Below are 17,739 nucleotides of genomic sequence, written 5' to 3' on the forward strand. Positions count from 1 at the left end.
TAGTACCAGAGAACACTTAGCCAAATGCTGATTTAGCCTCTCTCTTTGTCCTGGTAATCATTGCCTGCTATAAAAAAAGTGATGGATGTTCCCCTCGCTATGTAAAAATTCAATTTCCCTTTCTGTTGCCTCTCCAAGACAGAAAGTGAAGAGAAATGTCCTCAAAGGGACAAACAAAGCAATGAATAAACTGACAATTACTTTACTGTTTCTTTATAATTAGTTCATGGCTTCAGTGATGGCAAACCAGGAGACACTCTGGAATTATTATAGTATCTAGGCCATGGTTTCTAACCCAGGGATCCATCACTGGTCACTGTTGTAGCAGATTCATATCTACTCAACGTTAGTTTAAATGTCCCCCCTGCAGACTACTGAGTCAGTGGATTTATGTCCACCCAGAAAACCTTGACTATCAGCTCTGAATAACGCTGCAGTTGGATATCAGAATCCTTTGAGTTCCAGTGCTGGATGTCACCACCAGCAGCTCAGGATTGGGGAGCAGCTCATCTCTCTCAGATAAGTATCCTATAACGGCTGATGGGGCATTACAATACTGAAACCAATGCAAATTCAGAAAACTATTTCATGAGTTCCCCGGGGCCTGAAATTTTTTGCATGGGTTCTTAACGGATAAATAGGATGAGAAAGGCAGATCTAGAACAATGATGAACAGCTGCCCCCTTATATAGTTCTAATATATACAATTTTCCTCATTTTCTTTATAATCCTCTTAGCAAAAAGTAATGCCATAAAGAAAGGGGGCCATACAATTCACTGTGATCTATTGGCAAACCTGCCATTAACTAGTACCCATGGATAGTGTGGACGCTGTGCACACTGCTTATTTATCACTCAGAAAAGCTTTTAAATGCTGTTTTTATTTCATTATTTACTTTAACAAAAAGGAAGGAGACATCTGGGATCACATATGTGATGTAATAATCCATGTTATGGATCACATATGAAATCTTCATGTCTAATTTGCCATAGTGCCCACCACTCATTCAAACTCTTACAAGTAACTCCTGCAAACATAACTCAGTGGAGTGAACTGAAAACAGTTCACTCTACTGATGGGAAATGTTTCAGTAATACAATATATCCCACAAAAAAAAACCTATTACCACAGACTATGAATGACACATTAGCTAGTGCAATGATATATCATTACTGTCAAGCTCAAATGAACAACACTGAGCCTCATGATTAGAGGAGGAGAACTGAGGGGTTGATTTGCTAAAGCCAAATGCGCGGTTAACTTTTCAAAAATGTTTTCCCCAGAGCTTAGTGAATGTTGTGTCAGTTTACTCTGCAAAGAACACCGAATCACATGTAAGGGAAAAAAAAAAATTTTTGCTTGCACATAAATGGATGCTGAAAGTCACCAGAGCTTGACCTCATTTGCTAAGATCTGGGGAAAGCTCCCTAGCAAAGTACAACTTCCCTTGCAAAGTGATCATTCTATTTGTCTTTAATCAAATCCCCCCCGTCTCATAATTAGAGGATGAACTGTTCTTCCCAAGGCAAACACCTATCCTAAATGTTTCTATACTACACTACAGATGTATAACAGAGATTTGGGCTGCTACAAGCAACACAATTACTTGACTGAGCTTATTTCCATCATGATGGGCTTGATTTCTAGGACTTCTTTGTTTACTAGGTGCTCAAATTCATGATCATTCCACATCACACTTCCTTTATGCAATGTATTTGAAGCAAGATTAATTTGCAATCACTATTTCAGAAAATGAGTAAAGAAGCCAGCAGGTTAGCATTTATAATAGATGGAAGAATGACTTCAAAACAGTATCACATTGGAACACAAATAGTGGCAGCATCACAATCACACAGTAATGATTACCTGAGTTTGCAAACAGACATGATTACTGAATTCAGCTTCAGGAAGCACAAGAGTATCCAGCAGGGAGAAAGAGCTAGTCGCATATTTCTCACTTTCAGCGCTCATTAGGATGAAGAATGACAGTGTCAGGAAATCTGACATCCTTCTTTTATCTCTCCTCTTTCACCATCTAACTCTGAAGTAGTAAAAGGTTTTTGGATTATTTAGAATATTTGACTAACAATCAACGTACTGGTTTAGGGCTGCTTCTGATTGCTCAACCATACTACTTGTGATTTTCCACTTAATTAATAAAGGCATAGACAGAAACGCTGATAGTACAACTGTAACTAATCCACGGCATGTGTTTTGAACTTGCTAGTGTATCTACATTCCTAGTTTCCCTTTAAACTCTGCTAGAAACTGTTACATCACTGCTTATAAGGCACAGTTATACAAAACTTAGTTTGCAAGGTAGCCTGAACGGTTTCTGCAAGCAGTTTTGATTATTTATATAGGTCATACTGAATGCATATCCTACAAAGCAAGTTAATTGTAATATTCACTGATTAGTACAGTATATGATAAATATGGAAAACATTTTTGCCATACCCTGAGGTCTGGTTCACACCAATGCATTTTTTATTGTTTTTTGCAGAAACGTACTACAGTCCATTTAACATGGTTTCCTATGGCACATGTTCACATCTATGTGTTTTTCAGCTGCTGTGTTTTTGGAAAGGGTCAGGGACTTTTTTTAAACGCAAAAAGCAGTGTTGTTGCTACAATAGAGTTCAATGCAGATGCTGCTGAAATGCAGGTAGTGCGTTTGTGCTGCGTTTTGATTCTGCCCAGCAACAAAAGCATTTCCCCTTTAACAAAAAAAAGGCTGAAAAAATTCAAAAAGTGGTAAAAAAACACGGCAAAAACGTGTTTGTAAAAAAGAAAAGCGAAATGCAAAAAAGCATTGCAAAACAGATCAGGCCTTAAATCCCACAATATTCAACTGGGCTAAGATAGTAAACACCCCTTCACTTTCAGTCCACATTGTGTGAAGAGGAAATGGGAGACACACTGCGGTTGATTTACTAAAGGAAAGCAGACTGTGCACTTGCACCCTGCAAGTTCAGTTTCTGCAGATCTTAGTAAATCAGGGCAAGCTCTGCTAACTTCCATCATCCAACCATTTGCAATCAAAATGCTGTTTTTTTATTTGCTCTGCATGTGATTGGGTATTCTTTGCATAATGAAGCTTCACCTCATTTATTAAGCTCTGGAACAATTGCATTATTTGCCTTAAAGCCACCCATTCTGTGTGTCTTAATGCCCAGAATAAGGCACGGAGTTATGGAGCTAGTCACACCCAAAATCAATTAGAAATTACAGACCAGAACATGATGAGTGCCTGCCATTTGTTACCTGCCCTAGTGTCCAGATACCTTAGGAGAAGTCCCAGCACCCGCATCCACTATAAATGGGCCTCTAAGTAGCCACAGGGCCGCTGTACAGCCTGTACAAATGATATGTCCACCCTCTATGAACATCTTAAATCTGAATCAAGCCTTACAATTGGGGCTGTATAGGCTCCTCTCCTGTGCTATACCAGCTTACATTGATTTCACTAGACATTGTGAGGTTTGACACAGTGTACATTAGATACTGCAGCAAGTCTGAAAGTTCCCACCTCATTTCCTGGCTGAAGGACATCCAGCACAATAGTTTTTTCCTCCCTGGCCTGACTATCCTCAACTTGTCCATCTTATTTATTTCATTTCAGTTCTTTCAAGCATGAAGTTTCAGCATCACATGTGGGCATTACCTACCTATGAATGCCCACTCCTTCAGATGGAGACCCTTCCAGCAAGGCATTTTAATATTTGCATAACCCCTCCCAAGACCAAGCCCACTGCTTGCCTCTGGGCTAGGGACCTCTTGAGAAGAGTAATGAGTACTGAGGCAGAGTGATGTGATGTTTTCAGGAAGCTATGTGCAGCACCCTGCTAGTCCCCCCACAACCAGCCATGATCTGTCTGCACTGTATAGAGATGATATCACTGGGTCTTAAATAAGGTAAAAAATGTCATTAGCATGTTGCTGAGGGGGAAAAAAGAGAAACCAAGAAAGGCAAAACCTAGAAAGTAGGTTTTAAATTTTTGTTTTTTTTGTCACTAATTGATAGACAGATATTATTTTCTATACATAATACTTATTCTAAGAAATCAAATATAATTACTTAGTAGAGGTTTCTTGGCCAGACAGCATTTTTTCCAGCTAGCACACTAAAGACACTTAATTGGCTCTAAATTGTCAAATGCCATTTGGTGTTTTAGTTTGCTTTTAGCACATGTCCATGTTTTCATTGCAAGACCAGCAGGAAGAGGATTCTGGTCTTGAAAGCATGATGTAATTTTTTTCAATGACTACATTTTACTAATCAATTTTTACACAGGATACAGCATTATGATTATCAGAATTCTATTATCAGAGTCTATTTGAATAATCGGAATCTAGGGCTGTGAAAACAATTAGACCAGCCTTGTTCAGTAGCTAAATATTTCCACTCACTTCCCAGGGACAACATTATCACCTAGAGAGAATGTGAAGGACAATGCTGCATCAGTAAGGATGAGCTCAAGCTGCTATCCCACCAGGAAGCTGTCACTGTGGACTGCCAATCATAAGTGGCCAAGGCATGCCTTGCCCCAGAGCCATGTGTTTACAAGAGGCATGTATACACACGGCTGCAGGGCAAGGACTGCCTCAGCCATTTACGATTGGTGGTTTTTAGTGCCAGCTTCCTTGTGGGAAAGCTCAGGCTGGTTTGGACTAGTATTCAAACATGCTCATTCCTGATTATCAGGGCAAAATATGGCAATATGGATTTGACTTAAAGTGTTACTAAACCCAGGACCCTACATGCACTATATCTGGTCTCCCACAGTACACAGAACATGGAAACATAATTATTTTAGTAACTATAAACTGCTAAATACCTTTTCTCATCAGAAGTTAGAGCAGTCTTGTGGCTTATAACAGTGCTCAGCCAAGCACTAGCTGAAGCTTGTAGGAGGATTTTTCTTTCTGCTCTAGGAATATGCAAAACCTGTGACCTCTGTCTGACCAGTGTTAATTGGCCCTGTGCTGATCACATACACTCTCCCAAAGAGGAAAAAATAACCCTCTCCAGCAATACACACCAAACTGAGCATGTGCCCAATGCCTATGGGTCAGTCTGTCTTATTAGGAGATAAGAGGAGGTCGTCTGGAAAAGGGGAGGAACAGAGAAGGATCAAACGACCTTTTTACACAATGCAGAGGATTAACCTCTTAGGTTCCACAGTGAGTAGAACAAGCATGCTTTACTGCATACACAGGCTGATCTTACTGTTGTGGGTTTAGTAACACTTTAAGATATGACAAGATCTAACTTTTCCCCTGTATCCAAACTAAATAAAAATGTGTCTGTAGTTACACTTTTAGCGATAACATAAAATGATCCACAATGCTAGCTTTTTCCGAAGAGTTGTATTTTCACAAAGGCAACAATAAGTTGTAGCTGCTTTCAAATATTTTATCCAAGGTTACTTATTTTGTCTAAGCACAAGAGTATGCTTTACCCAATGAAAATATGTAATTGCTTGATATAATCAAAGTGAGTAGTCTGAAGCACAGATGAAAAGAACATCCATCATGTTTTGCTAGACTGAACACCTATGTCTGCTCTTCTGAGGCCAATGTATACTAGGAACCATAATAGAAGTTAGCTGGCCATGATAAATCAATAGTCACTATTACAGCATCCAACCTTTTCTATTACAATATATGATACCAAGGGGGGAATTCTTCTAGCTAACAGCATCAGTGACATTGTTGGGTATAACGAAATAAAGCCAAATCAAATAAAAGATATAACACACAAGTCTTCTACTTTATAATAATTAGAGTGGAACATGGATTTTACGTTGGATTTCAGTATCTGTTCTGGTGATACCCCATATTCTACATAGAATGGTGATTTATATTTTTTTTTCAGACTAGAGGTTGTTCAGGGTAAGGTGAAGCCAGTGTGCTGAAATGAGAACTGGCAAACATGGTCAGATCAGAGAACAGCCCTATGTCTATGAGCCATCCAATCACAGGAGAAAAATTGAGTTTCCATCAGCAGGGTATGACTTTCTTGGTTGAAAGTAATCATTCCTTTAAGATTAAGGGAGAAGTATGGTCAAAGAATTATGGACGCACCCAGATGTCTGAACAGCAGCTGGCTCAGCCTCTCAGCGCGCTGCCCCCCCCCCCCCAGCTCAGTGCTCCAGTGAGCTCTGGAGAGACAGAGCAAAGATCCAGTGACTGACAGTCACCGATCTCTGCTCACTGAAGACCAAGAACTGAGCGATCAGCATTCAAATGTACAGCTTTCGGGAGACAGTGTAGCATCAGATCGACCATCAGGGGCTTTTTTTTATCTGATACAGCACTTCTCTTTGAAGTCAGGTCTTTTTTAACCCTGGTCTCTTCTAACCCTGAATGATTTTTTTTTATGGCCTTTAGACTGTGATCTCATGTCTACATGAACCAGCAACACAAAGTGAGGGGAAATCTCATACAGCAATACAAGTAATTCACCTCTTTCCCAACCTATCCAATACCAAAATGTGGTCCAAGTTTTACTTTAATTGGCGTTTACTTAAAAAAAAAAAAAAAGCTGGCTCTCAAAGTGCTGTCTTGACATTTGTGACTCTTACAAGTAAGTAGATTCATCTAACATGGCCTTAAAGTAACAGCATAAATATGCATCAGTCTTTTTGTAGCAGTTCTTAAAATTCTTGGGTGTAAACATGGGTTGTTGCTCTGTAAATTTGGAGAAGTTTATGACTGACGAATGTATTCAGTTTTTAGTACTCACTGGTTTAAAACAGGTGTGTAGGAAGTCTTATCCTCATCAATGATAGTGACCATAAGAGTAATGAGGTTTGGCCAAAAATCCAAATTTTTAATTGTCGGACCTTGTTCTTCTTTTGGAATGTCTTGCTTCTTACCCTATAAAATATTATAAATTAACATATTAATGTTTAATCACATAATACTTTTGAAAGTGATTGCATAAGTTTAAAACACAGCATTGTACTCCCCACACTGAAGTGCCTGGATGGCGTGAAAATTCTTTCAACTTGGTTTCTGCTGAATTGCAGCACGTACTCACAAATGTATTAATCTTATACATTAATGAACCTCTATGGGAAGACAAAAACACTTTACTTTGGTCTAAAGTTTGCATTCATTCTCTCTTGATCAATAGAGCATACAGCTTTCAACTCTATTCCGAAGAAATAGATTACCACTTTTACAATCTGGCAATTAAACGTTTTGCTTGTTAAATGGACAAGAATCTGGTAACATCATGTAAAATGTTAATGTAATCTTGCCTTTTTACACATTTTGAAGTACGGTGTTGGCAAAAACCACAGATTGGATCCCATTTTATGTTAGTTAACATGAAGTAGGCAGCAAGCGAGTTTTAAAACAATAATAAACTATCCAATTTTTTAATTTTGTCATGCACATTTTAGACTACAACACAAAACTTCACTACTTACCCCCCCCCACCCAACGCACAAACACACAACGACCAAAGAGACAAATGCACCTCCACACACAATTTAATAGAGAAGCAGAGAACAAGGAGCTGTTCTACAGACTGCAAAAGTACATATTTTAACCTGGAATTTTAAGGATGTAATTTACAGGCTTACTTTATCTTTCTGAACATGGTCAGAGGCTACAGCCCCCCAATCCTCATTTCCACCTCCCCCCATTTGCAGGAGCAGGGGGTTCTTCTGTCAGAAACTGCCAAACTTAAATTGACAAATATTGGAGTGGCTGTGAGTGATTCCAACTGCACGGTCGCATCATTCATTCACAAGAAGTTGGAACACAAGTTCAATGGAACACAAGTAAGGTGATGTCAGTTTAGTGACAGTTCCTGTTGCCCTGGGTGTGTTTATTATTTTGTTTTCCAAATGATGGACTTAGCCTTTTATAGAGTTATTCTTTATTGGTCCACCCATAGCATCCTCTCCAAGTCTTTTTCTTACCTGTCCCCACTCCATTGAGATCTCCTCTAGCCACCACATGTTCTTCTCCAGAATTCTCCAGGCCAGGTTCTACTTCTTCCATGTATGCTCACCACAATTTCCAACCACTCTCAGAGAAAGGTCGCCTATCTTTCATTACAACAGTGGACAGTAATCACAGGGATCAATGGAGTCAATGGAGATTGCATGCATGGGAAAAATCAAAGTCCATTCCCGAAATCACTTGAGAAGAGATTGTGTGGCTCCCAGCAGGCCTCATAGAACAGATCTCAAAGAAGGGCAGGCAGGTAAGAGTCAGACTTGGGGGATGTCACTTAAGGGATAATTTATAAAAATATGTAATCTTTTAAATTAGGTTTGTTCTTTTGGGCACTTTCCAGATTATGTGGACTCTAGAAATATTGAAATCTACATTTTTATTACTTTTTCATACTTACTAGTTTACTTTTATGAATATTACTTTTTAATGACGAGGTGCTCAGCTAAAAGTGAAAAACACAAATGCACCCTTTCTTGCTCGTCCCTTAAATCAAGGCCACATGCAGTCAAAGTTGCATTTATATTTTTTCTAGTTCAATCTTAAAGTGCATGTAAGTGTATGAATATCTTTTAAAAGATCCAGTTTGGTCTTTTTTAACCACTTGCCTACCGGGCACTTTTACCCCCTTCCTGCCCAGGCCAATTTTCAGCTTTCAGCGCTGTTGCAATTTGAATGACAATTGCGCGGTTATGAAACAGATAGAGGTTTCTTTTGGTGGTATTTAATCACCTCTGGGTTTTTTATTTTTTGCTAAACAAAATTTTTGAAAAAAGTTTCTTAGTTTCTTTTATAACATTTTGTAAATAAGTGATTTTTCTCCTTCACTGATGTGCGCAAATGAGGCTGCACTGATAGACGGCACTGGTAGGTGGCACCGATGGGCATTAACAGGCATCACTGATGGGCACTGAAAGGCAGAACTCATATATGGCACTGATAGGCGGCACTGACTGGCACTAATAGTTGGCACTGAAAGGCAGCTCAGATGGGCACTGATATGTGGCATTGATGGGCACCGGTAGGCACTGATATGTGGCATTGATGTGGCACTGACAGGTGGTATTCATGGGCACTGAAAGGTGGCACTGATTGGGCTACACTGATCATCAGGGCACTGATCATCAGTGCCCTGATGATCAGTGTACATGTCCCCTCTGAGGAATGCCAATAACTGACATTTCCTTATTTACATGCGATCAGCTCATCACGACAGACCCAACGTCATCGACTCTTTCCGCTGATCAATGATCCGCTGTGTCCCAGGGACACAGCGCACCACCGATCACCACGCTGCGTGCAGTTAGAGTGGATGGACGCCATACAACGTCAAGAGAACTGCCTTCTGTCTATCATTTCCTTATATAGTGGGCAGGAGGCGGTTAATATACCACCAAAACCATTTTTGCATATGTTCTATAAGTGCCCAAAAATACTGGCTGATCTTGCCATAAATCCAGTGAGCATGTTACTTTCTGCCACTGCTGCACTGATATTAGCTGGTACTGTTTTCAGCTCTGCCAAGTTCTTTATGGGTCAAATAATGCCCCACCCCATGTTATGGAGGTGTAGAGAGGGGGAAGTGTTCTGTAGTCCTAGCACACTTCCTGGCCTAAGGTAACAGCAATATTGTTCTATATTGTTCTATAGATATAGTACAGTGAGTGTTGCCACCATAGGACAGGAAGTGTATTAGTGGCAGGATCACGAAGTGAAAAAAAGGCTTTAGAGAAAACTAATGCAGCAGCCACATGCTGTAAATGGATGGTATAGCTATAACATAATTATTTTCCTTTTTGAGTTTAGATCAGCTTTTCTGGTTATAAGATACAGTATCTTATATGGTTATGAGCTATGAGCAGTTACTGAAAGAACATGGTCATGGGTGTATGTACAGAAAATTCAACTTATGAGGAAACGGATACATGGCAGTCTGGCTGACCGGTTTCCGTTGAAGTGGTTCAGGCGCCTTATAAGAATGACCACTTAGAGATTTATAGGCCATATTCAGCTAGGAGCAAGATCCAGAACAGAGTGATAATATATGTCTTGGACAGCCTCATAATGTCTTAGAATTCTCTAGTAATAGCTGGAGTCATGGCCAAATGAAGAGACTTGACTGACATGTTTAACTTGTTCATTCCACAGTCTCTAGATGATTAAATGGTCTGAAGAGGAATCATTCACATTATCTGTAAAGTGTTATCGGTAAACAGTATGTTATGGCGTGGGATTTTTGAATGAATGAATTTTCTAATTTATAAAACAGATATGTAAATAGGTTTCTCTGACTCTGACCTAGGGAGGCAAACTGTTGATAGACCCAAGGCACAATTTGGGACTGTCTGGCAATGAGCTCCTGCATTGGCATAATAATTGTCATGGGTTATTTTACTTCTACTTTAGGCTACCAATAAATGGATCGAAATTTGGTCCATTCAGTAAAGACCTACTGTGTTTCTTTTTTTTAAATTTAAATATTTATTAAATTTTTCATATTAATACAAAAACCCAAAAAGGGAAATAATTCTCATACAAATAGACAATTATATAACCTTTCTACCTTTCCCTTACTAAAAACTCTTTTCCCTCCCGTCCCACTACCCCCCCTCCCGCCCCTCCTCCCCCTCTGCAGACTCTAGCCCTTTCTAATCTCTTGAGGCTTATTAATTTTTTTGCTAACATCCTAGTTCATATCTTCCTATATTTCTCTTTCAATCCTGCTCTTTCCCACTTTTCCCATCTCTTGGAATAAACTCTCATCCTATCTTCTTGCATATGGTATGATCTTTCCATTCTACCTATCTGGTTTACTCTATTAATCCAGTCTACCTCCTTCGGTACCTCAGCTTTCCGCCAAAACTTGGGTATCAACCCTTTCGCCGCATTCAAGAAGTACCAAATACCTGAATCTTTATATTTATTTACAGATGTCTCCACATTGTGTAGGAGGCACGTTGTTGGGTCTAACCCTATGTCAATTCCAGTTATTTCTTCAATTAATTTAACTATTATCTTCCAAAAAGCCTGGATTTTCGGACATTCCCACCATATGTGAAACACCGTGCCTATCTCTCCACATCCTCTCCAACACATATTTGAGTTTTCCCCATTCATCTTGTGCTCTACACTCGGTGTAATATGCCATCGTGTCACACACTTATAATTAACCTCAACCTCTCTCATACTAACATTATCGTGTATCAATCTAAACATCTTTCTCTGTCTATCTTCATCAAACCCAACTCCCATATCCCTTTCCCATTTTGTCATAAAAATTAACTTTGTGTTTGTGTCTAATTCTGTGAGTATTCTATACACTTTTGAGATACCGTGCTTCCCATCCCTTCGTGTCTCTAACAACCTTTCAAACATATTCCACTCCCGTTTTATTCTCAGGGGTTTCGGTAGGTTTCCAATAAAACTTTTCAATTGATGATATTTCCACTCATCTATTCTAATAAAAATATCTCCCTTCTTCTCTATTAACTCTTTAAGTGATCTCAATTCTCCCTCCACCAAAACATCTCTCAATTGGGTATCCTCCTTTCTAAACCATCTCCCTGATATCTTATCCTGTCCCGGGGGGAAGTACTCAGTATTTGTGAGAGGCATTAATATAGAGTTAAATTCCCATTTCATGTTTTTGTGTAAATTGTCCCATACCCTAAAGACATTTAAAGTGTAGATACTTGTGCTTTCTTTAATTCCCCTGAACTGTGGTGGAACCCATATTATCTGACTCAATCTATTGCCACTAAGATCATTTTCAATTGTTACCCAGCTTTTCCCCTTATGGTTAAATGTCCAGTCATATATTCTTGCTAAAACCACTGCTTTATAGTATCTCTTGACATCTGGTAGGCCCAATCCCCCTTTCTCTTTAGTCCTACCCAATGTTTCATATGCTATTCTAGGTTTTTTATTCTTCCAAATATATCTTGTTAACATTTTTTTCATTATCTTAAAGAAGGCTTCTGGAATTTTAATTGGTACCATTTGAAATCTATACAGTATTTTAGGCATAATTACCATTTTGACTAGGTTTATACGTCCTATCCAGGATGGATTTCCTCCTTCTAGTCTTTTTAAGTCTTCCCTGATCTCATTTATTAAAGAGATATAATTTAATCTATACAAATGCTTAGATGAGGCAGTGAGTTTTATTCCTAGGTATTTTATCTCTTTTTCTCTCCATATAAAGGGGAATTCTTTTTGTAGTTTTTCTTTTTCATTCTTTGGTATATTAATATTCAGGATCTCTGTTTTCGTTGGATTAATTTTTAAATTTGATAGTTCACCATACTCCTTCAGAATCTTCATTATATTTGGGAGAGTTATTCGGGGATTCCCCACATAGAACAATAAGTCGTCCGCAAAGGCCGCTACTCTATGTTCTATGGATTCTATCTGAATTCCCTTTACCGATCCACTATTTCTTATTATTGACAACAGAGGTTCGAGTGACAATACATATAGCAGAGGGGACAGTGGACAGCCCTGTCTTGTACCATTAGACATTCCGATGGGTTCTGATCTCTCCCCATTTACCGTGATGATTGCAGTAGGCTCCCTATATAATTTACTTATCCACTCTCGCATTCTCTCACCTATCCCCAGCACTTTTAAGTTGTCCATCATAAAGCCCCAGTCCACTCTATCAAATGCCTTTTCTGCATCAATTGACAAGAGCACCACCGGGGCTTTCCCCTTTCTACTTTTCTGAATAAGCATCAGGGTTCTCAAGCAGTTATCTCTACCTTCTCTCCCCGGTACAAAGCCCACCTGGTCTCCATGAATCCATTCAGGCATCAGATCCCTCAACCTGTTTGCTAACACCTTTGCATACAGTTTAGTGTCTGTGTTCAATAATGAGATAGGTCTATAGCTGGAGCACTGAGATGGATCTTTTCCCTCCTTGTGAATAAGTACTACATGGGCCTGTAGGGATTCTCTCCTCACTTCCATCCCACCTCCCAGAGCATTCATATATTTCTCCAACTTGGGTAGCAGTACTTCACTAAATTTCTTATAGTACTTAACTGTATATCCATCCGGGCCTGGGCTTTTCCCCCCCCCCTGTGCTTCTTAATGCTATTTTAATTTCTTCCTGGGAGATTTCTGTGTCTAGGGAGTTCAACTGTGCTTCACTTAGTTTTGGTAATCCCGCATTTTTTAAGTATGTCATCTTTTTTTCATTAATTCCCTCTTGGGCTTCTTTTAGGGGGCCTTGGGGGCTAATATTATATAACTTTTTGTAATACTCCGTAAACACTTTAATAATCTCTTTATTTGAGTGGATCAACTCCCCCTTTGAACTTTTTATCTTTTCTATATAGTTCCTATTTTTCTTTTTATTCAAAGCTCTCATTAGATATCTTCCTGGTCTGTCCCCCCATCTATATCTCTCGTTCAAAACCCTGTTTTATACTCTTCTCTTCTCCTCATCCATCAACCTCTCTAGCTCATCTTTTTTATCCGATAACCTCTGTCTCGTATCTTTTGTTATTTTCTTCTTATGGATCTGCTCCAAGTCCAATATTTCTTTTAAGAGCCCACTGACCCTCTCTCTTCTTTCCTTTTTCTTCTTTGCTCCCGCCGCAATCAAGATTCCTCTTATGAATACCTTATGACTTTCCCAGACTGTAGCTATCGATACCTCCTCTGTTTCATTCTCCTTAAAGTATACTTTAATCTCTTTCTCGATTTTCTGAACTACATCCTCATCCAGAAGAAGACCCTCTTTAACCTCCACCCTAATCCTCCCGTCCACCTTCTTCCCCATCCCATTTTCATTACAACCGGAGCATGGTCCGAGAACGTCCTTGTCTCTATATCAATTTTAACCAGATGATCTATAAGTTGATGGTCTATTAAGATGTAATCTAATCTCGAGTATATCTCATGTGCATTAGAGAAGAAGGTATAGTCTCTGTCTTTCATATGCTTTATTCTCCAAGTGTCCACTAGTTGATATTCATGCATCACTTTTTTCAGAGCTCTCAGAGACCTACTCCCCTCTCTTTGCACGGAAGAGGTATTATCCTTTTGTGGGTCCATACAGAAATTTAGGTCTCCAGCTACTATCAGGCGCCCTTTTTTAAATTCCATTAATTTTTTCAGCAGACCCTTCATATACATCTCCGGGTTTTTATTAGGGCAGTATATATTGGCTAAAGTACACTCAATCCCCTGGAGTCTACCTTTTAAGAATAAAAACCTCCCCTCCGGGTCGGTTCTTCTATCCTCCAGCTCAAATCTCATATTCTTTGCAAAACCTATTTCAACCCCTTTTGCTCTTTTAATTGGAGAATCTGCATAGTACCATGTTGGGTAGTGTTTGGATTTCAATTTCACGTTTGCCTCTATCTCAAAATGCGTCTCCTGTAAAAATACCACTGACGTAGCCCTATGATGTAACTCATTAAACAACCTAAATCTCTTCCCTTGACAACTCAACCCGTTCACATTATAGGTTATAAACTGTATTTCTTCCATCATTCCCAATTAACTCCATCTCTCTTCCAGATTGCCTCTTCCTCTTTATCCCTTCTGTCATGAAGAGTATTGACCCAATACCTCCTCCCCTCCCTCCCACCCAACTCTCGTCTCCTCCCTCCCCCCCTTCCCCCCATCCCTTTTTAGGCTTGTAAAGTGCCTACTAATCATTTGTGGGATCATTCCCACCCTTGATTTAAGACTTTGGGGTTGACCTCCGCCCATGGGCGGCTGACCTCTCCTCCATCCTCCCCAGTTTACCTCTCTCTAAAAATTTGACTCAGAAAGAAAAAAAAAAAGATGAAATCAGTCCAGAAGAAATACCCTATTTTCAGAAGGGGGTGGGTGGGAAATGAGGAGCATGGAAGGGAGAGAAAAAAAAAAATCGAGTCTCTATTTCTCCCCTCCCTCTCTCCCCCGCCCCAAACCGCCCCCTCTTCTTCCCCTAACCCGCAGCCAGTCCTCTTTTCTTATATCTTCTAATTCTCCTTTTTCTTCTTCCCATCCTTCTATTTCCATTCTTTGCAAGTCCAATCTCTCACAAAAGACTCTCAGTTCCTCTGGAAATCTCAGATAGGCTGTGACTCCGTTTCTCCATCCAATTAGGCATTCTGGGGTTCCCCATCTATACTGCACCTTCTGCTTTCTCATTTGTTCCAATAAAGGTCTCAAGGATCTTCTTCTCCATAGGGTCTCTGATGTTAAGTCCGCATAGATTTGGATATCTAAATCTCTATATTTAATTATTGATCTTCCTTTACTCTTCCTCCAAATCTTATCTTTGTCCCCAGATTTTTGAAATTGAACAACTGTATCCCTCGGTCTCTCCTTCCCCATGATCTGTTTGAACTTTCCTGTTCTGAACACTCCATCCAGATTAATCACTTCTGATTCCGCTCTATCCATTATGGAGTTTAGAATTTTACTAACTAGTTCATACAGTGATTCCCCTTTTACAGACTCTGGGATTCCTCGTACCCTAAGATTACTCCTTTCTTTATTCTCTTGAACCTCCATCCTATAAAGAAGTTTTTTCTGAATAAAGTCCATATTTATTATCTTCCTTTCTAGTTTAACAATGGTTTGGGCCTGATTTTTAACTTTCTCCTCTGTTTCCTCCACTCTCAGCAACAGGTGCCCCAAATCATTCCGAATAGATGTCATTTCTTGCTTTATCATTTTCTCCAGACTTTGAAACATTTCTGTCATCTCTTTTTTATTTGGTACATGTAGTTCACCCTCAGGTTCGTTTTTCTCCAGCCTTTCCACCGTTTGTTGACTACACCTGCTATTCATGTCCAGTGATAATCTAGGGTTACTTCCCAGACTGATTTCCATTTCACCCTTTTCACTAGTATCTTGGGGCCTTTCTGGAGTACTATTTCCTTGAGTAGTATATTTCTTAATCGTTCCCGTTTGAGACCCTTTGAGTCCTGCTCCTTTAATTCCTTTATTCTTCATGTCCTCTATGGGTCTTGTTTTCTTCTATGACCCCTTATACAAATGTAAGTCAAATGTCTATGGCTTGTTAACCCAGCCTTGCCTTGCTATTTTTCCTTTTATTTTACTTTTCTGTGTCTCCTTATTTCTCTTCTCTTCTCCACCTCTTCTTGACCCTTGGGAATCCCCCCTCCTCTCTTTCACCTTTTTTTCTCCCCTCAGCCACAGGAGATTATAGTACACACACAATGTTCCAGTATGTAAAAAGCCCCAGCCGCTCACACTCACCCGTCTCTTTACTTGTAAAAGGCTCTGGTCGTCGGGTAGAGGGCCTTTCTCAGTCCCAGGGGGATTCCTCCGGGTCTCCTTTGGTCTCTCGGTCACCTGGAGGTCATCACAAGGCTACAGGCTGCTTCTCACAGTTTTCCAGGGTCCAGGGCCAGTCTGCACGCCGGGGAACGAGGCCAGGAGTGAGCCGGCACTTCCCTCTCTGCTCGGGATGCCGGCCGGTCTCACCTCCTCCCAGAGATCCTCCGCGGCTTGTCACATGATCCCGCCGCGTCTCCTCGTCTCCCGGCTGACCCGGCTCCTGCCTCTCTTCACGGGCCACTCAGCTCCTCTGCTCTCCGGCCTCTCCTGCTCGGCCCACCTAACTCCGGTGAGTCTGCCCCTTCATTTTTTTATTTCCGAGGGTCCCTGGGAAGGATGGAAAGCGGAGCCTAGCAGAGTGCTAGTGCCTCACGCTCTCCTCGGCCGCCATGTTCGGGCTCCTCCCCCCCCAGACCTACTGTGTTTCTATCCACCTATGGCTATTGCTGTTCATGGGAAGTTGATCTAATGATCAACTTCTCACAAATGAGCTTGTTGGAAAATTTCTGTTCAATCAGCACTGCAACCAATCAGCTTCAGCGATGATCAATGTATTCTGACAGCAGAGGAGTCCTGCTGTCAGAATAGAACAACACTGGCTGACCAAAAAAACTGAGCCATGTTTGGCCAGCTTTACAAGGATAATTGAAACTAAGTATTATCTTAAGACACAAATGTATTTGAATCAAAATTAGATTCAAATTCTTTAGAAAGTCTCCTCTCCACTCTATGGTCAGAATAGGTAAACGATTATTGACTGCATTCAAAATAGCTCATCCAAAAAAAAAGACAAACACCTGTTTTATTTTCATGACCCCATATGCTTCAAGCACTGATGTTGCACATGGATTGCATTTTACGGTTTCCATGAAGGGGTGTACTTGGTAAGCAACAATGTTTAGGTAGAAAGTATGTGTCCAAATAACAGCCACATGAATGGCAGGACCCATGGTTTCCCAGCAGAACATTGCCAAAAGCATCACACTACCTCTGCCAGATTACCTTCTTCCTATACTGCATCCTGGTGCCATCTCCTCCTCAGAAAAGCAATGCACATGCACTCAGCCAACCACATGATGGAAAAAAAATGTGATGCATCAGACCAGGCCAACTTCTTCCATTGCTCCGTGGTCCAGTTCTGATGCTTGCATGCCTATTATAGGTGCTTTTGGCTGTAGACTTGGGTCAGCATGGGCACACTAACTGGTCTGTGGCTACATAGCCCCAAACACAAATAACTATGGTGCCCATTTTTTTTCTGCTTTCACCACATAAACTTCAGGGAAACCATGTTTACTTGCTGTCTAATATATCCTACTGATGGCCATTGTAAAGAGAATATCAATTTAATTCACATAACCTTTCAGTGGTCATAAAGTTATGGCTGACTGGTGTATATTGCTAGCCACAACTACACAAAATTACTAGAAACTGCAAAGCAGTACTCAAATACATGC

The 17,739-nt window shown here is 40.2% G+C and overlaps 1 protein-coding gene across 2 annotated transcripts in view; it reads right to left on the reverse strand.

Annotated features, from left to right (window-relative positions):
* LOC149470057 (protein unc-13 homolog C-like) overlaps window positions 1-17,739 on the reverse strand; it is a 434,551-nt gene that overhangs the window by 265,125 nt on the left and 151,687 nt on the right. For both annotated transcript variants that reach the window (XM_089668057.1, XM_089668050.1), the window contains exon 12: window positions 6,750-6,883. In XM_089668057.1, the coding sequence (XP_089524183.1) occupies window positions 6,750-6,883 (134 nt within the window). The remainder of the gene's footprint in view (window positions 1-6,749; window positions 6,884-17,739) is intronic.

The sequence above is a fragment of the Staurois parvus genome, unplaced genomic scaffold (genome assembly GCF_062004578.1).
Source record: "Staurois parvus isolate SC_StPar_1 unplaced genomic scaffold, SC_StPar_1.0 ptg000054l, whole genome shotgun sequence".
NCBI classification, from domain to species: Eukaryota; Metazoa; Chordata; class Amphibia; order Anura; family Ranidae; genus Staurois; species Staurois parvus.